General features: G+C 47.7%; 1 protein-coding gene across 1 annotated transcript in view; it reads left to right on the top strand.

The window, feature by feature from the left end:
- Positions 1-27,434, top strand: part of DNAH6 (dynein axonemal heavy chain 6) — a 3,423,448-nt gene that overhangs the window by 2,067,369 nt on the left and 1,328,645 nt on the right. The window contains exons 31-32 of the mRNA XM_069626424.1: positions 2,122-2,289; positions 6,874-7,022. Coding sequence (XP_069482525.1) covers positions 2,122-2,289; positions 6,874-7,022 — 317 coding nt within the window. The remainder of the gene's footprint in view (positions 1-2,121; positions 2,290-6,873; positions 7,023-27,434) is intronic.

Here is a 27,434-nt window from a genome sequence, read left to right as displayed (position 1 = left end):
ATCGACCCTCCCAGGTCCAGCTGGGGTCCTTCCTCTCTGCTACCTTTTTCTCTACATGTGGTGTCCCCCAGTGGTCTAACCTCTCTCACTGGCTCTTCAACCTCTACCTGGCACTTCTTGCCCACTGCATTGCTGTTCTATGCCCCAACGTTCAGTGCTATGCGGATGAAACTCAGTTCATTTTCAGACTACCTTCAGCCTCCTCTTCTCCTTCCCTCATCACTGACTGTCTGCTATCCAGGAGTGGTGTGCTGCCAATGACCTCTGCCTTAATGCCAGTAAGTCTGAGATTCTCCTCATCGGCACACCCACTCCCGCCTTTCCTGTCGCACTCTGGCCGGCCTCCCTTGGCCCTCCTCCTGCTCCCACCTGTGAGGCTAAAAACCTCAGGGTCATCTTCGACTCCACACTTGCCTTCTCTCCTCACATCTCTGACGTCTCTAAGAAGTCACACTACCAACTCCACCTCCTCAGACGTATTCTTCCTTTCCTCTCCTTCCCCCAGAAGCTCACTGTCTCCAGAGCTCTGGTTCTCTCTAGGCTGGACTATTGCAACAGCCTCTTTCTAAATCTGCCTGCCTTTACTCTCTGCCCTATGCAACTCATCCAAAACAGGACTGCGAGACTTGTCCTTGGCCTCAAGCCCAGGGATCATATCTCTCTAGGACTGAAATCTCTGCACTAACTCCCAGTGGCTGTGAGGATTAAGTTCAAAACCCTTTGCATTGTCCACAAGGCCTTCTCGGGCCTGGGGCCTCAATATCTTCAAATCTCTCTTCCTAAATATCTTCCTTCTCGAGCTCTTAGCTCTTCCGCCTCCAACTCCCTCAGGCTCAGTCACTTCTCCAAACAACGAGTTGGTGGTAGATCTCTTTCTTCGGCTGGGGCCTCGCTCTGGAACAGCCTCCCTGCACCCTGAATGAAACTTGAGGAGAACCATCTCCGGTTCCGGAAGCACCTCAAATCCTTTGTCTTTTCTTCTGCTTTTTCTCCTCCTCTCCCCTGCTGACCTCCTGGTTGAAACAGCAACTCCACCAGTTACCTGGCCACCCTCTGTTCTCTGGCCCAGGTCCCTCCAACACCATTCACACACGCCCGCACTGCCTGCCCGGCAACCCACGCACTCAGAGACTGTTTATGTATCCCTACAGTCCCACTACCAGCACTTGACACCCGGCGTCTGCACTTCCTTGCACTTGCCAACTGCTGGCCATATTTTTACTTTTGTTATTATTCTATTCCCACGTATTGCACTGTCCCCTTCCCCCTGCACTTTTCTCCTTCCCCCATCCCATGCAAGATCTGAATGACACCTGGCCTAGTAGGATCGTTGTCTGTCCTCCCTTGGTTCCCCCTCCCTTGCCTCATCGCGCCTTGATACACTTTTGTATAGGCGCGTTTTGAATGCCATATCATATCATCATATCATTTCAGTTATTTGCACCCAGTGAAGAGCGCTCAGCCAATCAGGTTGCTGGGAACGAGGGTGTGAAATGCCAGTGACTCGCCCTGTGTTTCTACAGCCACTGAGACCCTTTCCTGTGTGGCCCCATCTTGTTTTCACCAGTTCGTCCCATGCCCTACATGTGTCCAACCCCTGCCTGTGTCCCCCCAAAGTCTTCAAAACATCCTGCATCTTTCCCACTCGCTTACTCCCCACTCACATACCTGCTTACTGGGGCTACTTGCTCCTGCCCATCTCCATCAGACCACCGTATGGAAATAGAAAAGGAAATTATCCCTTTTCTATTTGCTATGGTGGGAGCCATCTTGTTTTTTTTCCAACAGGAGATTGGGCTCGAGCAATACACTTGAAGCCCATCTCCTGTCAGAAAATAATCCAAACGATTTACCTCCTGGATAGATCTTGGGTGCAAATAACTATTACCCCGCTTTGTGGGGCATACTGGGTCGGTCGCTCAGGCATGCCAAGCCTCGGGCTGGCAGGCCGTTACCTGCCTGGTATGCACCCCAAAGCGGTCGTGATGGCTATAATAATCTCCCCTCTGGCTCAGTGACGAATTAGAGACCCTACAAGCAGCAACCAAACTCTTTTTCATTCATGTTGCTGTTAAATTACTGCATTATAATATGTGTTTTTGTTTTTCATTTCATCTGTAGCTTTCCAGATTTATGTTTGAAGGACGTGAAATTAAACTAATTATGACATGTGCAGCATTCATCACCATGAACCCTGGTTATGCGGGAAGAACAGAGTTACCTGATAACCTTAAAGCTCTCTTTAGACCGTTTTCAATGATGGTCCCCAACTACGCCTTAATTGCGGAGGTAAATCACTGTCAAAGTAATGAACGATGTTAAGTATTTCTCAAATATGTGAACTTGTTTTAACCACAAACATGAAAGAGTGTGTTTTTCTACAAAGTTGGTTTCCGAGAATGCATTTAATGACTAATTCTTTGTAAATCTCTTTTTACATGAAACCCCTATTTTGGGTCATTTATATACGTGCTTAAGAAAAGTTCCCACCATCGGCTGGAAAATCCATTTACATTTAAATACAATGAAAATCGCTCCCATACTGTGTTAATAGGCTGCTGCTCCTTTAAAATCTCATGCACAGCACGCCCAACGTGACACATCCAGTAGGTTGGGAGCTCATGTTATTTACAATTATATTGGTGTTATTTTCGATTTCTTTTTTCACAATTCTTCCAGGTCATGCTTGGGCTCTGTGGCTTGTTTTTTTTTCCTGGCAGCTACTGTGACTGTCTTTATGGTAAGCTTGGAAGTGAAATAAAGGTTGTCCCTTTCCAAACTTTGTTTAAGGAAGACATTTGGGCAGTGAAGTAACTTTGCTGAAAATATTGGGGTGGGGACATGGCATTAAATTAAAGAGGCCCCTGCCAAATGAGTGGGACAAAATGGGGTGCCACAAAAGTTGGGGGGTTGGGCAAACACCCTCGTCCTCCCCTAAAGTGACACCCATGACTTTGGGCAGTAGGATCCCCATGAACATTGTATGTACTGCCTGGTGAAACCCCCATGATGATCAGGCCTGTAACCTCTGACAAGGACTGTCCTCAAGAACCATGGGGAAAGGGAAAGGAGACAGCACAAGCCCAGATGTAAGAAGGGGCCTGACAAGGAGAGGAAAAAGCACCTGGTTGCAGATTGAGATCAGCTGAAGCAGACTGGGAAAGAGAAGCCTAGGCCTGTAGCAACTGATTCTGGAGAGGTGTCTGTTTCCCCCAGGACCGTTTCGGAACCCTGCCAGAGTTTGAAAAAAATGTTAACTTTACCCCACCGTTATCGGGGTTGCAGAGGTCTGACGTTGACAAAAAAAGTGAAGTGCTGTCTTTGCTATCCTTGGTGGCCTCATTGTCTTGGAGGAGGGAGGTGCCGTCGATGGAGCACCCATTTGAGAAACAGAAACAAAAGCCTATCAGAATATTCCAAGTCTGGGACAGTCCATGAGAGGACAAATGCTTGCCAGTAGAGTATACCAATCGGGTTTGAGTATTGCGAGTCTGGGACCCGCACCCAAATGAGAAATTCATGAAAGGATAACTGCTTGGCTGGAGAGTGAACAAAGCAGTTATACATATTGTGAGTCTCACACTAAAAAGAGGGACAGACTATGAGAGGACAACTGCTTGACAGGGGAGTAAATCAAGCCATTCTGAATACTGGCAGTCTGGGGCCCACACCCAAAATAAGTAAAGAATAAATAGTGAAACTAATCCTACACTTGGTAAAAGGAGAGTCCCAAGTTGGTGCGATAAACAGTAGAAATACAAAGATCATATTCTTGTGAATTGCCTACTGACCATTGTATATGAAAATACAGGCCTGAGAAGCCACCATTGTGCCCACTGTGTACTTCTGCACCCTCACACAGGAAATATTCTTCTAGTCAAAAGCCTCAAAACTACTAAAGAATCAAGTGAACATTGCCCTCGGCTTTGCCTGCTGAAGGTGCCCTAATCCTTTTGGACCTTCTCACATATTTAATCAATGTATCCTTGTAACAAGGTTTGGTTGCAAAACCCTCAATGTGTTTTGCGATGCCCAACTCAAAGACCATGCATGGCCCTCTAGTATGTGCCAACCGCTGCTCTACTGCTCCAGCACTTTGAATTGCCAAGAATATTGATCAAAGTATCACCAAACAGTACTCCAGATGCACATTGAGAGCCTGAACCTTCTACACCTTCTTCAATCTCACGTGTGCCGTAAACATAGCACTGACAGTTTACTGGTGAGAAAATGGGCCACAGATGGTGAATGCACAGTTTCTCTGAATTTTCTTCAGAAGTAGTCAGCAGAGCTCGAGATTGTGAACCACTTTCTCCACATAGAATACATGGGACAGGTATCAGGTCTGTCCGATCAAGCCATGAGATGGTTCCCAGACTTACCATGCTTGAGACAGCAGAGAGCAATACTGGCGGGATTTGCCCTCCTGTTCCTCAGAGTCCCTCCCGGCCCCCTCTTTTTCACATACTCTAACATTTGTATTGCATTTCTCACTGGATTGTTTATTAATTTATTTATTCAATGGTATTCAAACAGTTGCCACATGTGTATACTTCAGTATGTACTACAATAGCAGACAGAACATAAGGAAATGGAGGATAGCAAAACAAGGAGGGAAACCAGGGAATACGATTTGCCATGCACAACGATTTGGGTATTGAATTCATGAGGTTGATTCGGGTTTTCCATTTCCATTTCTGTGATGTGAGTGATGGATTACTCCATTAATATTATACCAATTTTCACTCATACACAAATGACACACGCGTCTACCTATGTATTTGGGCAACAATAATGACTTTGTAAATATGTCAAAAGAGCCTGCTGGCATTGCCACCCTTTTTAGTTTGGGCTAATAGGTGGCGCGTGCACCACCTATAAGCTGAACCTATGAACCAGTTGCATTAAAGTACAAATAGGGAGAAATGGCATGTGAGGAGGGACACACAGCTTGTAGGTGTTGTTTGGTTATTTGCCCACCCATTGACTACCTTTGGCCATGCCAATCCCTATGGTCATTCCGATCCAGTTCCTGCGCCCCACCCAAAACACCTCCTCGTGGGAACTGTTTGAGCTTGCTTTGACAAGCCTTACCATCAAACATTTCACTAAAAGAGACATCCGGTGTTTTTTCAAATCAATCTTCTTGGAGTCAGTGGCTTAAGTGAAGCTATACACCTGCTACATGGTGTAATAAAAATGTCTTAACCAGGTCTGCCTTCAGTCACTCGATTTATAAGCAACTATTTGTGTCTTTTCCTGAAGTACCATTTAAAGCAAGCATTGGCAAAGACATTTTTGGCTTGTGTATAAGTAGTAGGCATGTGGCAGGCACTGCTATTAGAGGCCCAGGTACTCGCACCATTTTGCACCTGCTACCATCAATGGGCAGTTAATACCACTATGGTAGTGCCTAGCAAGTGCCTTTCCCATGCCTACACAAAAGCTCAAACTATTGGCATTGCCAATGCTTGTTTAAAATGGATGCACCATCACAGCGTAAAGCTGATCAGAAGAAAAAGAGAGATCCTGCAAACAGCACCTAAAACCTAGCACCTTCCTCTTTCTGCCACCGTCCTTGGCTTTCAAGCCACTATCTCTGCTAAGCTCAGAAATCTAGGTGCCCTTTGCTTTGCTGACCCAAGCTCTTTCGTTGGAGCAATTGTTTCATACTGTGTCTTCAAACTCAAGAAACTAAAAATGAACCCTCCTGCTATTGATCGCAGTAGATGCTTTGCTGTGGGTGGTGCCCTCATCAATGCACTGAACTAGACTAACACCTTCCATGCCAACTCCCAGTGAACGAAATTAAAAGACTACAGAAATAACAAAATACATAGTGCCATCTTATTAATGATTTCCGTAAACACCACCTTATGACCCCCTTTCTGATCTGGATTGGCTACCTAAAAATTGTTGTGATTCGTCTTAAAATGCCAGCATGCCACAGCTCCTAACTACTTCAAAGCCAATATTCTGTATTAAAAATCCCACCAAAAACCTTAATTTCTCTGACCAACGTCTGCTTATGTTTCCTATCTCCTTATATGTCGGGCAAGAAACTTGAAGATTCTCCATTTGTTCCTTGTAGTTCATATTCATAAAACTGCTGAAATGGCTTTTACCGATCAAATATGGCCCACTTCTGCCGGTCTCTGGAGTCTTTGATACATTCTATATTCATTGGATCTGTTCCTTTACTCTTACATCCCGTCCCCTTTCCTTCATACTGATGGGATGTCCCATGGAACAGGGACAGGACGAGCCGCAGCCTGTTCCATGGCAGCTTGTTCTAGAACGTTTGGTCATGGGCGTGACTGCTGGCTAGCCCACCTTCAAAGCAGCTTGGGGCCCGTGTGTTGTCTCAGTGCTCGCAGTTCTCTGCAGCACTGGCTCCTAGGTTTTGAATTAACAATTTACAACTGGCAGCTCTTGTGTTACTGCTGACATAATAGCTTTCCTCTTCTATCCCTGTCAACGGCTCACAGCCTCAGACCCTTGTGACTCATCTCCTGCTCCAGCGGCAGCACCCTCCGTGCCGTTGACAACAGAGGGGTTGGGCAAAATGAACATTTGACTGCCCTCAATCGGCAACTGATTATGCAAAATGTTCACTTATGTTAAGTTAGCAGCCCATTTTGATCAGGATTGTGCACTGTTGATCTAAACACATCTAGTGCTGAGGCAAAATGAAAGTGTCTTACTTTGCGCCCAGAATATGACATTCTAACCAAAAAGCACATAATGTATGCATGACATATTCCCAAAATTACTTAGACATTTCGTGTATTTTAATTCCTTGTTTCCATTCGATTTAAAGCTAATATTCCTAACATTGGGTATTTATTAACAGTATCCTTTTTGTTAACATAGGTGATCCTATATTCTGAAGGTTTTGAATCCAGTAAGATTCTTGCAAGAAAGATGACTCAAATGTACAAGCTTTGCAGCGAGCAGCTGTCACAGCAAGACCACTATGACTTTGGCATGAGAGCTGTCAAATCTGTTCTGGTTATGGCTGGGTAAGTACATTCATATCTCCACTGTTGCTGCAGATGCTTTTATATGCATTAGAAAATGTTGTGTCCTTTCCACACACACATATTCAAGAATCACAGGCACAGGCTTCCACGTCTAACTCCTTTATTCTCCTTAAATTAACTAACTTTCCCATGTGCGTTCCCTCCCCTTCCCGTTCCCTCCCCCACAGTCCCTCCCCCGTCTCTTGTTCTGTCTCCCTTAAAGGGAACAGTGTCCATTCAGCCTGTAACACCCCCCCCTTACTTATCACAGAGGTTTGTGGCCTACATCTCTTTGATGATGATGGGGGGGTCTGCGTATGGTTCGCTGGGGCCGGCCGTGTGGATCTTCGGCATCCTCATCCGGCGCCTTTGGCGGGGGATCCTCAGGTGGTTCTGTCTGGGGTTCCTCTTCGTCCAATTCCTCTTCCATCGCGGGCGTCTCTTCGTCAGGGTCCTCTTGGAAGAATGATGCGTTTCTTATTATCTCTCTTTTCTTTTTGGTGGCCGTGATCATTGGCCCTTTGACTTCAGTGACCACGAGGGGTTTGGATCTGTATCTGGAGTCGGGTTTCCGTTGTTGCGTCTGTCTGACCAGTACGACCCTGCCTACCGGGATTTGGTGTTCTTTGTACTTCTGCTTTTGATCCATCCATTCTTTGGCCTTCCGCATCTTCTCTGCTTCCCGTTCACTGATCTCAGTGTCTTCAGCCGGGGTACAGTCTTCCAACTGCGGGAGCCGTGTTTGTGGCTTATATTTTATCATGAGGTCTGCCGGGGTTCGGCCGGTTATCTCATGAGGGGTATTTCTGTAGCTCCTCAGCATCTGGGATATGGCTTGGGGCATAGATGCCAGGTCTGCGGCAGCTTTCTGGCACGTCTCTGTAAGGTTGCCATAAATCGCTCCACCATGCCATTGGACTGCGGCCACAGTGGGGTAATACTTTGATGGTGGAATTCTAAGTGCGCTGAAAATTTCCTGAATTTTTGCCCCTGGAATGGTGGGCCATTGTCCGTCTTTATGATGTTGGGGACACCCCATTCACTGAATAGTTTGTACACTACAGCCACTACCTGGTGGGATGCTGTGAACGGGACGTGCATCACCAGGGGAAACCGAGAATATTCGTGGATGGCCACCAGTAGATGGCCTCCTTCTTCCAGGGGCCTGTAAAAGTCTATTGACACTCTTTGCCAGGGTCCTTCAGGGATTGGAACTGTTTGGAGCAGGCACAGGGGAGTTCTTGCTGCTGTCACCTGACATGGTGGGCAATGTCTCAGTGTGTCCTCGACTATAGTGTCCATATACCGGAACCACACCTGGTTGCGTAGGATCTTCTTCGTATTGGCTATACCCCTGTGTCCTTCATGCGCAATAATGACCAGGGCTTTCATGATACTCTTGGGGGCCAGTAGCCCATTTCCTCTCAGGAGTGTCCCTAGTTCTGTTGTGGCCAGTTCTCTATGTAACCTTGCAATTCTCTGCAGAGCTCTCCTGTCCACCTCCTCGTTTTCAAATCTTTCCGTGGTGACGTGCCGCCATCGGTTAGTGTTCGTGAGTTGGATGGCTGCCTGGATGGTGTGGTCAGTCCTGCATTTTTTTTCGGCGAGCTGGTCCTTCGTGATGGCTGGGGGAAGGGCATTTAGGGATAGGTATGCAATGTATAATTCTGCCTCAAACTGCATATTGTTGTCTGGAGCACCTCCGGGGTGCCTTGACAAGTAGTCAGCAGGGTTGGCTTCACCTCCTGGCTTGTGGATGATGGTGTAGTCGTACTCCTGGAGATGAATGCCCCACCATTCTATGCATGGCGGCATCTTGATTTTGGGATTCCCGAAGAGCAACAGGAGTGGTTGATGGTCTGTTATGAGGACAAATGTTCTCCTGATTATGAAATGCTGAAACTTCTCGCCCCCCCAGACTGCCGCTAGGCTCTCACGTTCTGCTTGGGAATATGCCTGCTCCATAGAGGTGAGCGCCCTGCTGGCATACGCTACTACGCGCATCTGAGTCTTTTGGTGCGGGTTGTGCTGGGCTAGGATGGTGCCTAGTCCGACTGGGCTGACGTCAACTGTAATTTCTGTATCTCACTCTGGGTTGAAATAGGCAAGCTGGCGGTTGTTTGCCAGTTCCTTTTTGATTGTGCCGATGGCGTCTTGACAGTGTTCATCTCATGTAAAGGGGAGGTCTTTCTTGAGAAGCTGTCTCAGTTGGCTTGTTAATGTCACATAATGAGGTAGATATCGGGCACAGTATCCCGCCATCCCGAGGAAGGATCGTAGTTCGGACACGTCCTTCGGAGGCTCCAGGTCGACAATGGCAATGATTTTATCGGGGTCTGCCCTGATGCCTTGGTCAGAAAAGATATGTCCAAAGAAACACAGGCTGTGCTTGTTAATGGTACATTTTGGGCCGTTAAGGGTGAGGCCGGCTTCGTGGAGGATAGTGCATACCTGTCTCAGTGCATCGTGGTGGTGTTCTTGAGTGACTCCAAACACTAAGATATTGTCACTATAGTTGAAAGCGTTGGTGGCTGGTGCTATCAACCTGCGTATCGTCTCCTGGAATATCTCGGCGGCTGAGGATATTCCGAAGTTGAGCCGCTTATAGCGGAATAAGCCTTTGTGTGTTGTGAAGGTTGTCATCGGCCTTGAGGTGGGGTCGATGATCAGCTGGTGGTAGCCTTGGTTCAGATCTAACTTTGAGAACCGGGTGGCCTGGTTGAGTCTTTCCAGCATATCCTCGATGTTAGGTCCAGGGTGTCTCTCTCTTTGGATTGCGGGATTGGGAATCCTCATATCGACACAGAGGCGTCCATCTGACTTGGGAACTACCACCAAGGGGGACACCCAGGGGGTGTGTCCCTCGACTCTTTCGATGATGTCATTGTCCAACAATAGTTGTAGCTCGTGTGTCACTTAGGCCTGCAGGTGAAATCCTATCCTACGGAGGTGCTGGGGTACGGGCCGTACTGTGGGATCTATGTGGAGTCGGATTACTGTGTCCTTCAGCATGCGTATACCCTTGAATAGGTTGGGAAACATCATTTTCAGCTCCTCTACATCCAGCGCCCTTTGGGACACGGTGTCTACGGTTTGGGTCTGTGATGGGAGGCCCTGGATCATCTCGGACTGGTCATACTGAATGTTGATGAGTTGTAAAGCAGTGGCTGTTTTGTAACTGAGGAGACATCGCCCGGCCACGGGGCTATGTATGACATGGATTGTGACGGGGACCCGTCGCCCTCTGTGCACTAAGTTCCAGAAAAATTGCCCTTTGGATTGTAGCGATAGGGTCGCTCCTAATTGGAAAATGCAAGCTTGAGATGGTTGTAGCGGGTATGTGCCTACCATGGTCTTGTATGTTTTTTCATTCATTACGTTAACGGTGGCTCCTGTGTCAATGAGGAACGGTGTGTGGAGTCCTCTGAGGTGCACCGTCCCTTTTGGGGTGGTGCTGTCGTCTGATGTGTCATAGATAAGCCAGACATATTCTCGGCTGCATCGGTCATATTCGTAGCATGCTTCCTCACTTGGTGGCTCTTCTTGTACCAGAGGGTTTTCATACAGGTTGACTGTGGGGAACTCTCGTCCTGGTCGTTGGTCTTCCACTTGGCCGGATTGTGTGCAGTAGAGGTGTTCGAGTTTGTCGAAGACTCTCTCAGGCATGTCAACTTGCAGGTTTTCTACTGCCTGTATGAACCAAGTGTTAGGGAGAATTCTCCAGAATGGCTAATTTCCCTTACCTACTGGGTCCCTCAGCAGCTTTGCTGGATTTCTGGGGTTTATTTTTTTCACCTGGTAAGAGTGTGAGCCTTTTTCCCCACTGTTACATGTGTTTTGCGGTGTGTCTTTAACATTTTCTTGTGTTCAAAGACTGTGGGGCCTCACCTACTCCATAGGCATCATCTTTTTACTCTGTGTTACACAGCACCTTCAGTGCAGTGACACAGGGTTGTCTTTTTGACTTTCCAACTCCATTTTCTGGGACTGACTACTGTCTCCCAGAACATGTAAAATTGCCATTGACTTTATTAGTCTCTTTTAAAAACTCACAGACCCAGTACAAACTATCTTAAATAGAGTTCTGGAAAGGATTAATACTTATCCCTTTTTGTCTGTTTCTCTTGGAGCATTGTTTTGCTCCCTTTTCATTAAGACTTGGCTGGTGGCAGTGGTAACTACCCTATTTTTCCTACTGCGGTTATCTTAAATGGCCTTGGTATTGTTTTAGGCTATCTTGGTAGCCTCGAACTTAAACCTGCTAGACCATATACGTTTTTATACAGTTCCGGCTGGGTTTAGTCGCCATTTCTTTTTGTAAAAGTCTTTCTCGTGTTTTACTCTGCGCGCCAAACCAGGTTTGGTTCCTTTGTTCGCCGTCCTTTCGTGGGCTTCTGCACAGAAGCCCTTCTTAGGCGCCTGTATGTCTGGGGGGGACAGGATGTGAGGGAGGGTTTAGGACTCCCTGCACAGGGTCTCCTTGGAGACCCATGTCACACTCTGATCTGATTGGCTATGGTGACTGTCCCGGTGGGACAGCCACCCTGCTGTGTGATTGACAGCCAGGCTGTGTGAATAGGGGAAAACTGCATAAAAAGCAGGTCTATGGGGCTAGAAAGGCAGAGTCGCCACTGGAACAAGAGAACCGAAGAGGAGCTGACAGAAGAGGACCCCTACCACAACTGAACCTCCCGTTGAAGCCCTGACAGGGAAGATCTGCAAGGAATCTTCTCCCCTTGAGCTGGTGGGAACAATCAGTTCACCAAACTGCTCGCCAGGCCTCCCTTCTCTGGTTGAATGTGCTGTACAGAGCTACAGTGAACCGGATAGCCAGGAGGAACGGACCCTGCTTGCTTTGCTCTGCTGCTGGTTTCTTCCCTGGGCATTGCAGGACCCTCCAGTCTTCCTACTTCGTGTCAGACCGACAGTCGCTTCAGGAACCGTGAGCCTGCAGGTCCTGCCAGGAACGTCCACCGCAGCTACAGCATTCTTCTCCATTTAAGGTACTGTTCAAATCCGGTTGTTAGTTTGGTCCATCCATGGTGAAAGTGTGTTAAACCTTTCGCCAATCCGAGGGCTTGTCCTTCTCCATTCTTTAAGCTAACTTTTCTGCCGACCAACTTCGTCCTGCACTCTTGGCAAAGACTTAACCGCGAACTACCCTGAACTGTGTGATCTTGAGCAAAGACTTTGGTCCATTGACTTTGGGCCAGGCCCCTTTAATTTGATTTCCTCACTGTAGTTCCTTTTTCTAGATTGCCCTGCTTACTTACTTGTTGGTGCTGCTCAACTCTTGTCTAACTTTGTCTCTCCCTCCCTTTTAAAATTGCTGGAGTGCCATTTTGCTCACACTTCATTTTTAGCCTAATTTGTCCAGAATCTATTGGGTGTGCTGTAGTGTATTAAGAGTGTGATTTTTCAACTGCTTTACATTAGTGAAATGTTTTACAAAGGATGTGTAAATAAATGTATATTCTTTTACTCAGAAACCTTGAGTCAGTGTTTGTTTGAATCGTAGTAATTGCTGTTCTTTGTGTAACTATTGATACTGTTCACTTGCTCTTGAGATAAATCTGGCAGCTCAGCCATCGCTACCACTTTACTGTGTCTTTACTGTTTTACTGTGTAGTATGGCTTGTACCAAAGGTGAATTTGTACTGTCACTTGTAGTCCTAATTGTATTTGTATTTTATTGAATTTACATAGCCCTTTACTCCAAAGTTCTTTACATGAGAACAAGTAAACATACAGCAGGCATAAGATGACAATTGAACCACAACCTGATAACAGCATGAAGAACAACTTACAATATTACATCGGAGAGAAGGGTGTAGGAGGGGGAGGAGAAAAATGGAGTGGTAGGTGGAAGAGGAGATAGGACGGGGAAAGAGCGGGAAAGTGAGGGAAGAAGGTAGGTAAAAGTGAGACAAGAATCAGCCGGGGCGAGGGGAGGAAGGGGAAAGAAGGGATGGAGAGGGTTAGGAAGAGGAGGATTATGAGGTGAGGGGAAAGGGGAAGGGAGGAGGTAGAGAAGGAGGGGTGCTAGGGAGGAGAGTGGGAGAGGTAAGATTTTAGAGAGGAGCGAAAGGAAGGGTAGGAGGGAGAAGAGCGGATGTGAAGGAGGAGGCGGTTCCTGTGGAAAGGAGCAAGGAGTTGGAAGGAGCGGGAGGGGGCGCAGGGTGGAGGAGGAGGAGAGAGTAGGAAAAGATGAGCCGAGCGGAGAGCACGAGAAGGGGTGTGAAAGGAAAGAAGGGAGGAAAGGTAAGGGGGAGCAAGATTATAGAGGGATTTGAAAACAAGGCAGAGGAACTTGAACTTGAGTTGGGAGTGGAAAGAGAGCCAACCTAGAGAGGTGAGGGAGGAGGAGACGGAGTCAAGAGGTGAGAGAAGGCATAGGGAGCGGATGGCGGAGTGGTAGATGGATTTGACAGGGGAGAGATGGGAGGAGAGGAGTCCAAAGAGAAGGGAGGAACAGTAGAAGAGCCTGGAGAAGAGGAGGGAAGTAATTAAAAGTTTAGTGGTGTGAAAGGTAAGGAGGGGTCAAATTTTATGAATGTTGTAGAGGTGAAAGTGACAGGATTTAGCAGTGAGAGAAATGTGGTGAGATAGAGAGAGGTGAGGGTCAAGATGGAGACCAAGGTTGCGGGAGTGGGGAGAGACGGAGCGCTGGGCGGGGGGAAAGAGAATGAAAGGGGGAGGGGAGGGAGGAGGGACAGTGATAGCAGGGAAGAAAAGGAGTTCGGTTTTATCAGTATTCAGAGTAAGGAAGTGTGAGGACATCCAGGATTTAATAGCAGAAAGGCAAGAATAGAGTTTATCATGTATGTCAGGAGAGAAGGAGCAGCAGGAGAGGAAGAGTTGGGTGTCATCAGCATAGAAATGGTGCGAGATGCCAAAAGAGGAGATAATAGGAGCTAAGAATGAGGTGTAGAGTGAGAAAAGAAAAGGGCCAAGAACAGAACCTTGGGGAACTCCATAGTTGAGAGGAAAAGAAGGGGAGGAGGAGCCACCCCAGGAGACAGAAAAGTTGTGGTTAGAAAGATAAGAGGAGAGCCAGTTAAGAACATTGTCCTTGAAGCCAAATGATGAAAGGGAGATGAGGAGAAGATGATGGTCAACAGTATCGAAAGCAGCAGAAAGGTGTGTGGTGTTCCCAAAGGGTACTGCATATAATTCTGCCTAACACCCATTGTGCATTCCGGTACTTCGGTTGAGGTTGGTTCTCACACTCTCTGGATACGGGCGTGGGTTGGGTGGCCACGCAGGGTCATATCTTCTGGTGGGGATTGATTGCGACAGCGGTCTGTTGGCTGGTAGTATTGGTGTCTTTTCCCGGCACATAATCTGGAAGTGGTTTTCCTGGCCACACCTCATGCACATATGGCCGATGACTGGGCATTGGCCTTTGTGTGGAAATTCGAACCCGCATCTGTAGCATTGTCTTTCTGGTTGGGCTCTTCGGTTGGCGTTCCAGGTGTCTTGGCGGGATGGCGTACCCAGGAATCGGGCCTGTACTTGTGGGTTGATGACCAAGGCCACCACTGTGTCGGTCTTCTTTGGGTTCTCTATATTGGCTGCTTGTGCGTCGACTCGTTCGTAGACCCTTGCCAATTCATTGATTTCCTGCAGCGGGAGGGGTTTCTTTAGCAGGTGTTTCCTGAATTACGAAGATACAAAGCCTTCAATCACCCTTAACATGATGGCTTCATCATCATTAAAATTTGCAAAGTCACAATACGTTCGCTTTCTCTGGAGACGTAGTATGAGTTGTCCAATTGTTTCACCGGGTGCCTGACTATACTGATTGAACTTGTATTGTTCATGATCTCTGTTGGGGAGAACCACCAATCGTCCATTGATTGCGGTGACGAAGAGTTGGTAAGTGGACCTTTCCTGGGTAGAGATGGTTTTGATTACGCTTTCCATTTCCTTCCCTACGAGGTTGGTGAAGATGTCCAATTTGATGGGTGCGTCCTGGTTTCCTACTGCTCTCATGAATTCTTCGAACTCGTCCATCCACTCCTGCCATCTTTGGCCTTGATCTTCTAGTGGTTCCAAGGTGAAAGGATTTGGGCGACATAGGAAGGACAGTGGGTTGGTGGGGGTTACTCCTGCCACAATTTGCGCAGCTGTGTCTGCTGCTCCTGCTTGTGACATATTTGCTTTCTCCCGGCAAGTGTTTTGGGTTTTATGCTTGGGGCTCCTTTGCTGTGGGTGGCGTGCCTCAGGGTTGCCGGGTGCTGCTGGGTTGCGGGATGTTCCCCTTTCTCGGTACTATGGCGCTCCTGGCTGACAGTGTGGCGCCGGGTAGGTCTCTGGTGCCCCTCTCCTATCTTCTGTCTCTGGTGTATTGGGGTATGTCTCGGGTGCCCCTCTCTCTCTCGTTCTGTGTCTGATGTGCTGGGTTGATGGGCGTGTGCTGATGGCTTGACTGAGTGGAGCCACGTGTTGTAGGCAATACGTCTATTTCCTTACTTCAGTATCTGGAGTGTTGAGCTGATTCATGCATATTGATAGCGTGTGTAAATGGGGCTGCATGTTGTAGATGATACTCGGCCCACTGTGGACTTGGCACATGGTATCCTGTGTTTGCTGGGGGCCCTCTCAGCTTCCATTGCCGGATTGGGGGTGATCGTGTGGCAGGCTGGGTTGTTGCGGGCTGGGCATTTGTCGTTGTTGACTTTGGGCTCGCGCAGCATTTACTGCAGTGGTCCGTGTGGGTACCCCTCTTCGGGTGGAGTTTCTTACCGGAGCTGTTGCAGTGCTGGTGCACGTCAGGCTCCCATGCTCCGGATCTCCTCGTCCTCAGTGTGGCTGCTTCCTTCCTTGTCAGCGGCTTCGTCTTCCATCCACCTCACGTCTGCTCTGTTTCTCCTCTCACAGTCACGCGGCCCTCTTCGCTGCGTTGTGTGGCAAATCCGCACCACTCCTCACAGCTCTGCAGCCTTCCTTGCTGCTGGCTGGAACGATGATGCTGACACCTCTGTTGGTCGGTCTTCTCGCTTCCAGTGCGAGCCATCTCTTCTGGCAGCACTGTAATACTTGCTACTTGTGGGATGTAGCAGTCTTTCCCTTTTCCACGTCCTCTCCTCCGCAAGATAGCGTTCGTGGGCCTGGGCTCGTCACCAGTTGTTGTGTCCTTTCCACACACACGTATTCAAGAATCACAGACACAGGCTTCCATGTCTAACTCCTTTATTCTCCTTACATTAACTAATTTCCCCACGTGAGTTCCCTCCCCTTGCCCGTTCCCTCTCCCTCTCGTTCCCTCCCCCAGTCCCTCCCTGAGTCTCTTGTTCTGTCTACCTTAAAGGGAACAGTGTCCATTCAGCCCGTAACAGAAACTGTTCTTGGATGTATTTGAAACTATTTTCAAACAATAATGAAAATGTTTGTTCAATCTTCAATATGAATAGCAAACCCCAGCCACTTCATAGACGCTTTTAGTTTTGTCTGTTAGGTGTTGCTTAAGTGTCACCTATAATTCAAACCTATTGCTTTGGTGTTAAGACGCGAGGGAGATGAAATGGGAGGAGGAACACACAGCTTGTAGGCGTTTGGTTATTTACCCAGCCATTGTGTGGCCATGGCTATGCTAACCACTACAGTAATTTGCACATACTATCTGCCCCGCCCCATCCAAAACACATCCTCCTGTGATCTCTTTGAGGTATCATTATTTATTACATGTATTTTTGTGCTATGGTTTGTAAGTGAAACCTTTCACAAGTCATACATGCAATACATTTCAAGAGCAATTTCTAACAATGCTTAAATGTAACCGGTTCCTTCATAAAAGCAAATGACAATTATATTATTATACAATCTGCTAAAACTCAAGCATTGTCATGGAATCACACATATTAGCTTCTTTATGATTCAGTGATCCTGCTTGATGTAAAAGTCATTTTCTTTAGCATATGTGTTACTCAGTGGGAGACAGAACAATGTTTATAGGTCATGGCTCAGCAAGGTTTATATTTAGTGCAAATTAAATCAAGCCACGTGTATCTTAATGCCATCTTCAAATTCATATCAAATGGTAATAGTGCATGAATGAGTCACTTATTGCTTAGCTTTTCTTATCGGTTCTACATGATCTTCATGCTTCTTAAGGGATAATCATGTATTTTCCAAACTAGTGTGAATGTCAGTTTAGATCTTTTTTTTTTAGTACTTTTATATGATCACAATTGCAGTCTTTCCAAAAATTCACAGTTTAGCACATTTATCAGTTTGTATTATTATTCTATCATTGTTATATATTACAATTGTAGTCTCGCTAAGAATTTAATAATAGCTAAATTTAGCGAGATATGTTTAGCACTTATTATAATACTCCACATTTTAGGAGGATCAAAACTGCATAAATCGCTGAAAAATCTGTAGAAATGTTCTTTGCGAAGACTACTTGGCTCATTGCAGTGAACTATTAGGTGTTCTAATGTTTAAATTTGGTTCTCAGATTTGCAATGCCTGCACTCGGCTTTGATTTCTTTATTCTTAGAACGACTAGCAAGCAATGATCTAGTAGGCCATAGGTTGAACAGTAATCTCATAATTTGATCGTGATAATGCTGATCAGGGAACTTCAATAAATATTTCGGGATTTGGGTGAACCTTTTCTAAAGAGAAATTTGTGTCTTTACATAATTTGTAGGATCTACACTTTGAGACTTGATTCAATAAGCAACAAAAGCAAAGGTTGCAATGTTCGTCCAACACTGGTGATAGCAAAATTGTTAGAAATTATCTATTATTCAATTTTTAATGCGGTAGACACCTTGGAAATACTGGGAGCCAATTGCAGCATCATGAGAATTAATAGATGGTGTATATGGTGTAGACTATGTGGAGTCCCTGTGACTGGAACAGCTGAACATCTATTGTGTCAATGTGAGAGCCTTTCTACTCTAAGAATGAAATATGTAAAAGCTTATAATAACACATATGACACTTCAAATTTGAATGAAATGTGGGAAAATCTTTTAAAGGGTACTGATGTTTACTTATTATTTCATATGATGTCTTTTATGTAGACTGAATGTTCTTAGAAATGTATCTGATGGGATTTTATACTGATTTCATACTGATTTCTACACTGATTTTTACTAAGATTATTGTAATGGTTAGATGTGGTGTCATTTTAACTTGGAAGATGTCTCTGGATGTGTCCTGATGTACTCACATATATGTAGAGTCTTGGTTGACTTTATGCAAATCAATAAATAAATAAAAAATAAAGACAATGAATTCCACCCTACTATTGCCTTTAGTGAGATAAGATCCAATTTGTATCAAATAATTGTAATGGGGAAAAAAATTTCGGCACAGGTAATAGAGGTTTCCTAAAAAAACCTTCTAGTAATCCCAATCAGGGTATTTGTAAGGGAATTTTGATTGGGCACTGTAAGTTATTGTTGGAACAACCCTTTGCTTATAATATATGATTAAAGGATTACATGAGAATTCGCCATATCTCCAGAGAATTACCTTTGCTTGCGAGCATAAGGATTGTAATTTATGTTTCACTTCTAGTTTATATCGGGAATCTGCTTTATTATCATCGATGTAAACCCCCAGGTATTTATATTCATCTATGATTTCCAGAGCATCCATGCCTAAGGACTGCTTGAATTTAGCGATTTTGTTGGCTCCTTTCCTGAATTGAATTTTTAAGATTTTTTTTAGCAGTATTGTTAATTTATTCTCTAATGCATAATTTTTAAGTGCAACCAATTGTCTTTGAAGGCTGTTGGGTGTTTGGTCTGCTAGCACTAAATCATCGCGTGAAGGAGCCAAGCTATCGGTTAAGGGTCTATTTTAGGTGAGAATGCTCTTACACTTTCTAGATGTTTGCTATTATCACTAATGTAGAAATTAAATAAGGTTTCAGTGAGTATGCAACACTGTTTAAGTCCACGATAAGTCTTAATCGGCTGTGATAAGAGTCCCTCCCGATTCAACTTGACTCAAGAGAATGTATTAGAGTAGAATTGTTTTATGTTAAAGATGTGATTTGGACAGCCAACATTTGCTAATTTTTGCCATAATATTATACGAGACATGGAATCAAACGCTTGCTTAAAATCAATAAAAGCAAGGTAAATTGGCTGCTTCGAGTTAATAACTTGTTTTTTTATTGCTGCTATTACAAGTAAGTTGGTCTCAGTGCTTACTCCGGTGATGAAACCAGATTGATGCGGATCGGCTGTTGCCAAGATGAAGGGATAGAGCCTGTTTGTGAAATTGCTTGAAAAATAACATTTAAAATGTTCGACCAGATCTCTGTATGGGCTTTTAAGGTGGCATTTGTAAACGACCATCGGGCCCAGGGTCTCGTGAGGAACTTAGTTTTTTAATTTGATAGAGTATATCTATGCAATCTACTTTCAAGTGTGCTATGTTATTGTCTGGTATTACTTCAGTGATAAAATTAGAAGGATCCGAAAGCACACTCGAAAAATGATCAGTCCAAGCTTTTTCGCTTACTGCGTTTCGTAATAGATATTGAGTTCCATTATTCTCTGCTGTTTTTAACAGGTGCCAAATTTGACCACTAGATTTACAGGCATGCTCTCAGCATATTCTCGTTGACATTTTGGGGGTAATTCATAGATTTCAGCGCAGAGGCAGCGCACGCAAGCAGCACAGAAAGGGATCGTGCGCCAGCGTGCGCCAGCCAAGTGCGCTAAACAGCATTCTGGCGCATCGCGTATTCATGGAATTTCCAAGCCATTTTGAGCGCTGGTGCAGAGAACATCCCACAGCGCCAGTTACACCCCCAAGAACGGCCCTTGCGCAAGGAAAAGGTATTGAAATCCCCAATGCAGCGCAAAGGGCCGCCCTAACCCTGCACCAGCTTACAGGGCCGGTACACTGTAATCGGGTGAAAATACTACACGTACCCCACTCATGGCAGCCAAAAGCGTGAAAATAGACTGGCGCACTCCTCGGAATACACTTACCCCACTCGCGCCAGGTAAATTGCGTAGAAAAAGTACCCCCCTGTGGCATTGGCTGCCTGTGGGGCATGCCCACGGTGGATGGGCTGCCTGTGGGGCATGGGGAGGGTGAGTGGGCTGCCTGTGGGGCATGCCCATGGTGGATGGGGTGGCTGTGCATATTTCGGGAGTGCGCAGGAAGTTTCACATGCGATACTCCAGCTGAGAGCGGGGTACGTGTATTTGGGGGTGCGCAGGAAGTTTCACACGCGATAGGCCTTGTGTGAGCAGGCTATGTGTATTTGGGGGGTACGCATGAAGTTTCATACGCGATAGGCCTTGTGTGAGCGGGGTACGTGTATTTGGTGGGTGCGCGGGAAGTTTCACACACGATAGGCCTTGTGTGAGCGGGCTATGTGTATTTGGGGGGTGTGCGGGAAGTTTCACACGCGATAGGCCTTGTGTGAGTGAGGTACATGTATTTGGGGGTGCACGGGAACTTTCACACGCGATTGGCCTTGTGTGAGCGGGCTATGTGTATTTGGGGGGTGCGCAAGAAGTTTCACACGCGATAGGCCTTGTGTGAGCGGGCTACGTGTAAAACTGGGGTGCGCGGGGAGTTTGACAAGCGTTTTCGCTAGCGCGAGAGGGGTACGTGTATTCTGAGGGGTGCAAAGGGAGTTTCACACGCGATTTGGCAGTGTGGGCCCTTCCTGGTTTGTCTCTACCCCCCCTCCCCATGCCCTGCAGGCAGCCCACACCACAGGGAAGCACCCTACACCCCTGGGCATGCCTGAAGGCAGCCCATCACCCCTGGGCATGCCCTGCAGGCAGCCCATCACCCCTGGGCATACCCTGCAGTCAGCCCGCATGGCACCATGCACCTGGGAGCCTTGACCTATGTCCCCCACCCCACCCACCATTGACGGGCACCTACCAGCAGGCTCTGTCTCATGTCCCCCCACCCCCCATTGACGGGCACCTGCCAGTAGGCCCCGACTCATGTTCCCCTGCACCCCCACCCACCATTGACGGGCACCTGCCAGCAGGCCCCGACTCATGTCCCCCTGCACCCCCACCCACCATTGACGGGCACCTGCCAGCAGGCCCCGACTCATGTCTCCCCCAACACGTCATCACAATCCACACTCATGGCCCCCCAAATCCCACCCCACCCCAGTCCAAACACCCAACCAAGTATTCCATCCACTCCACATTTAAATCCCCATGTCATGATAGATCCCAAATGACAAGTATGCACATCAATACATGTCCGTCAGACACACACAATGGGGGCAAGTGAATGCGAAAACCCACATCGTGACATGCACGAAACCAATGAGAGAATACCACACAAATGAATAATGAAATCAAAATGTATTAAATACAAAATCAACGGAATGGAAGAAAATCACACAAGAAAAAAATATAATAAACAAAAGGCTGGATGTCCAAAATGAATGAAAAATATATGAATGCAGAATGAAAATAAATGCAAATGAAAATGTCTCCAAAGGGTTCGTCCATCAAACCAAATCCAAACGTAAAAAAAAAGAAAACCATTGCTCCATGGCAAAAAAAAAAAATCAATGAAGTGAAATGCAGTCTAGAACTATATACAAAGTAAAAATCCAGGGTCCATGAGCCCAACAATTCAAAGGAAACCTATAAAAAAACCCTACCTAAGAAATAACTATATACAAAAAGTTGGGGCATAGTCTATGCGCCCCAAATGAAAGAAAAACAGAAAGGAAACCTAACACTAATGAACTATATACAATGGCGGCGGGTAAGTCCTACGGCTCACTTGTTGATTTCCCGGGCCAGGGCATCATCGAACTCCTGTTCAACGTCCTGGAGGCGGGCCTGTTCCCTGGCCCCGAGGTCTCGCAGGGATAATGCCATGTCCACCTCCAACTCCCTGCGATTTCCCTCGAGGCACTCAGCCCGCCGCAGCGCCCTGCACATGGAGATCTCCGCCCTGACCATAGTGAGCCGTGCCTCTTCCGCCCGCCGCCGCTCCGCTTTTATTTGCTGGCCAAATCACTGCCACACGGAATACACTCCCAATCCAGGGTCCTCCTGCCCTCTGGCCGATGCCTGCCCTTCTGATGTTGATTGCCCCGAGCTATCATCGCTCCCACCCTGAGCCTGCTGCTGCCGTGCATGTGCCCTGCCTGTTGATGCCTGCACGTCGTCCTCCTGCTGGAGTCCAGTGGTTGGGGAGGCAGCTCTACAGGGTGCCCAGGTGATACTTGGGCAGGAAGATGGCACGGAGGACGACTGGTGCATAGAGGGTTCAGTTGAGGAGGGGGTCGGCAGAAGGTCCAGAACACGGAGGAACCCAGCACCGGTGATCCCTCCTAGCCAGTCGACGCAGTCAGTAAGGCATCTGAAATAACATGCAGCGTCCTCACGAGACCCTGCACGTTATCCCGGATGCCACCATAGCCAGGACAGGCTCAACACGGTCCCGGATTGCCACATCCGCAGGGAGAGGAAGGCCAGTTGTTGTGTGCCTATCCCCTCCCTGAAAACGAGTCTGGACGTAGGCATCCCTGCTGGTGCCGGATGATGCAGTCCCAGAATCGGGGACAGGATTACACACAGGCACCTCCGCGGCTGCCTGTGCTGCCTCCTGTCCCTGCCCCTGGACTGCACCACTGGCACCAGTGGAATCCTCCCTCCAAACCCCATGTGTGTCCCTTCAACGGCCTCCTCCTCAACCAAACCCTCCACCAACCTGGATGACTCGGTACCATCTTCCGCCACAGGCCCTTGCGGGGTCTCAGCTGCCCCTTCTGCTGCTGAGGAGTCCACCTCCGACCTCCGCCTCTTGGACCCACCCTCGCCAGCTGCGGCTGCGGACGCGCCATGAGACCCCTCACTCCCCGACGAGATGACAACATGGGAGGGGGGCTGGGCCTTGTGTCTCCAGCTGGCGGTGGGATCCCTACCGCTGTGCTCCACAGCACCGTCTCTGCCCTCTTCATCAGTTGATGCTGCAGACAGGGAGAGACAGAACACAGGCAACAGGGCACTGTACAATGGTCTGATACGCACATGACAGTTGCGCATGAGTGGCAGTCTCAAACTTCACACATGGCATCACACTCCCCAACACACATAATTTGAACCCACACACATGCGCAAATCAACAGGAATGTTGCAGCAGGCAGCACCATCCATACACATACAACAGCATGAGCCTCCGAAGGTTAGCCTGATGTCACATGCAACACGGGGAGTGCCAAACACATGCACACATGCACCAGACATACATGCATCTGTACATCTCCACCACCTGTCGCAGTAAAATCATCGGCATCCATGTCACATCTGCCAATCAGCCTCCTACATGTCAGTGTCACATGCATCCATGGTGTATCACAGTGGCACACATGTCAAATACACACACACACACACACACATGTACACCGTGCACATACATGAAGGTGGAACCAGCATCCATGTGTCACACCACAACCATACCACAGTACATGCACAGAAATGTACACATGTGTGCACCGACACATGCATTTGGGCACCATGCATTTGAACACATACACCATTGATGTGCCTCAGACATGACTGGACTCACATGCGGCAGGCTCATGTCCCTGTTAATACACATCCATGCATGGGCTTTCCAAGACATATGTACAACCTGCACACTCCTGCCACACCTCAACATGCACAGCATCCAATCAGTACACATGGACACTTACCGCTCGACTCAGGACGGGTCTGCCTCCGAAGGATCTGGAGGTGGAGCACTGGGTGTATGCGTTCCAGGACCCTCATCTGGATGTTGTTAGGAAAGATTTCGTTATTGTAGGGAACTTTCCTTCCATGTGGCAACCCCTAAACTTTTTGCTATTGTTTTCAACCTGTTTTCTTGACTTTGCCAGAGAAGTGCAGCCTTCTGCTGTACTCCTCTGGGCTTTCGCTCCTTTCTTACGGGGAAACTGACATGCCCTTAAGACAGTCAGTACCGGGGAACGCTGTTTCCCGTAGTTTCTTTTATCGTGTCGCCATTTTAGTGCAACACGACACAAGAGGGCACTGTAAGCTAAGTTACAGCTCTCTTGGGTCTCTAGCCTTCTACAGACCCTAGACACTCTTATAGGATGGTTTTTGGATCGGTGCAGGTCATTCAGGGACTGGGCTGGTGGCAGCGATCATTTGGTTTATTTTGAGCTCCTTTTGCCGTTCTGAGCACGTTTTTGCCGCGAACACAAAAGGGTGGCCCGGCTACACAAAATGGCCGGACCACGAGGCTCCTTTGTCTAGTCCACTGTCCGTCTTGCTCCCTTTACCTTCCCCCGGGTCAGGCGACCCGGGGCCTTCCTTATTTGGGCATGTAGTTTCCCGCGAAACACGGTTGCGTTCGCGGGCTTCTACATGTCGTTTGAGTGCCCCCAGGATGTGGGATGGGCTGTCTGGTCCCAATACACATCCTGGGTGCCAGAGAGTCTAGGGTGGTGTGAATGCCTGGGACCACCGTGGTCCGTGATTGGTCCACGTATGGTATGTGTGTTGATGAGCGGATCTCCCATTGGCTCCCCTCCGTTTTGGCGCGAAGGGAACCGTGGATAAGAGGGAGCTGGAAACACCACTACCATGTCGATCTCCTGAGTTCTTACGAACCCAGGGATACAGGAGCCAAGTATCCTGCGAACACGAGGCTGGACCGAGGAATCGCTGGTGACCCCCTGAAGAACTTCTGCTCCTCATTGCTGTCGTCCGGTGAAGCCCTTTCCACCTAAGATCGAACAAGAAGGCCTGTACTGGCGCTTCGACCTATTGGAATAGCAGGACCAGCTATTCCCGGCACCTTCATCAACTCCTGCTGTAAGCCTTCGGAAGTGTCTCTGGGCCATCCAGTTGACTGACCAGCTTACTAAGGAGGCCTGCTCTGTAATCGCCGACAGGTTGGGTGGTATTCTGAGTCCGGGGCATGCTCACACGCTTCGTTTGCTTAGCAGTCCTAAGCTAGAGGTGAGCAGTGCTCGTTTGGCTTGAATACACCCGGCCGTTCCGTTGCCCTGCTGTGGCGACGAAAACTGTGCTTGTTTCTTCGATCGGGACGTCTTTTTACTCTGCACGACGACGAGACGTTCCCTGATCTTCAGAACCTGCCAGAAGCTGCATCTATCGAGGAGGAGCTCGGGCCTGCTTGCTTCGGGGACCGGTGAGTAGATTAGCTAGGATCTGGTCGCCCTCCTGCAGTGCCTCTTGCTTTTCCCCGCTGTAAATACAGCACCCCTTGTCCGTACTCGCGCCCTGCTTCTGCCTCACAGTGGAGGCTGCGCTAGAGTCGCGGACCGTGTTCTCCTTCATTAGAGCTCCCTACAGAGCTGTTCAACGTCCTCCGAAGAGCTTCACCTTCTGCCCATTGGCACCGGCGTGTGCAGGTACTTTTGAGCGCTAGGCTCCACTCTTCGTAGGGATTGGACTACCATCCAGTTAGGGGCCTCAGAAGGCGGACATATCACTCGCATTGGTTCGCACTGCCTGTTTTCCTTCCCCTGCAGGTGGATAACATATTTCGTGCTGCTAATGCTGTGAAACTGTGTATTCTGTATATATATTGGGTGGATAGTGTATGTGTTGGTTTAATATCGTTGTATATTGCTGCTTTTACTGTGGTTATTAGTTTCAAGGCCTTATAATAAATGTGTATCTATTTTTGATATAAACAACTGTTTGGAGTAGTTTGTAAGCGCTCTTGCTTTGTGTGCTCATTGCGGGCTTTCAGTCACCCTCACCCCTCTTGAGACCTAGTCTTGACCGCCGCGATCGCTACCTTGATTGGTCTGGCTTGTCCAGAGGTTACCCTGTTCCAAGTAATTAGGTTGGCCTTCTGAACCTCTGCGCCACCAGGACAGAGTTCAGAAATCCGTCTTAACAAATTGGTGTACAGCGGTGGGATACGACTGAAGGTATCCAGTGTTGCGCACGAGCTAAGGCGTTTTCAGGTTATTCCAACCAGGACACGCAGTAAAGTATTGAATATAACGTTAAAAAGGCCATAGTCCTATCAACAGTATGGAAACGAATACTTTGTTAACCTTAAATGCTTCGAAATCTGAAACATTGAAGAAGATGTGTGCGGAGAGAGGGGTTTCCTCTCAAGGCACTAAATTGGAAATGATCCAGAGAATCGTGGCGTGGCAAGAAGCGCAGCTTGACGCTATAACTTCCGAGGACAGTGCAGAAGGTGGTGGGGCTGCTCTCACTGGCAGAACCGACGGTTCTGCCGCTGCACTGATCCATCACGACCACGAGGACAGGGAGGATGTAATGTCTAATGTTTCCTCTGCCAGTATTGATGGGGAGGCTATGCTTGAATTCAAGAAGCAAGAGCTGCGGTTTAGGCAGCAGGAGCTTGAATTCAGCATAGCCAAACTGAAAATCGACCAGGCAGAAAAACAAAAAGACAGGGATCACCAGTTGGAACTGGCCAAGCTTCAGTTCGCAAATGGGTCCAAGGGTCCTGGACATGGTTCTGGGGCTTCCTCTCATCCACGGTTTCCAAAAGATCTGCTCAGTGTGTATGAGGAACGAAATGACATTATGGACTGGTTGAATGCGTTTGAGTATGCATGCGAGGTTCAAGAGGTTGATAATGCGGATAAGATTGCATGGTTACTCAGCAGACTGCCCCATTCTGGTTGCAGTGCCATTATGGAAATGTCGAAGGCTGAGCGCGCTGATTTTGCAATGTTGAAGCAGACTCTCATTTTAAAGTTTGGGAAGACTCCGACCCAATATTTGAAAAGGTTTAGAGAGTATAAGAAAAAGGAAGGTGGTACTTGGGTGTCGTATGTAGCTGAGTCCCTGAAAAACTTGACTGGCTGGGTTGAAGGTTATAAGGTTTCTACCTTCGAAGGCATGATCAATCTGGTCATGCTGGAACACATTTTTGCTTCTTCTTCCCCGGAGCTTAAGCAGCATTTGGCCGATTCGAAGGAGATAGATCCTAAGAAGCTGGCCATTGCAGCAGACTTATGGGTGTCACATCGAGTGTCCCATAAGGACAAAACTCATCCTGGTAAGCAGGAGGAAGGGAAAAAGTCCAAAGATATGGAGGGTGGGGAATCTGCTAAATCTTCTTCCCATAAGGGCCACAAAAAGAAAAATAAGGGTAAGCCATCCGAGAACTCACAGGGTAGTGGAGGTTCGCCTCCGAAACAGAACTCTGGTTATAATAAGCCTCCCTACGTAAACAGACCCAATGGGGCTTGTTTTTCTTGTGGAGCAACTGACCATGTGAAGGGGGATCCCCGTTGTAAGGTTAGACCTTTGGGGGTCCACTCCGCTAATCTGGCCTTCTCCTCCTACGAGGAAGAAGAGATTACAGGAGCATCCTTCTCCTCAGACTCATTTCCCAGCGGAATAGAGGCTGAGGTAGTTTTAGTGTCCCTGGGTTCCTGGGAGCCTAAAGTCGCAGAGGCGTATGCTA

Source organism: Ambystoma mexicanum, chromosome 6p (genome assembly GCF_040938575.1).
Source record: "Ambystoma mexicanum isolate Mex_15411 chromosome 6p, UKY_AmexF1_1, whole genome shotgun sequence".
NCBI classification, from domain to species: domain Eukaryota; kingdom Metazoa; phylum Chordata; class Amphibia; order Caudata; family Ambystomatidae; genus Ambystoma; species Ambystoma mexicanum.
The sequence above is the reverse complement of the archived record's forward strand: the minus strand, read 5'-3'. Positions and strand labels throughout refer to the sequence as shown.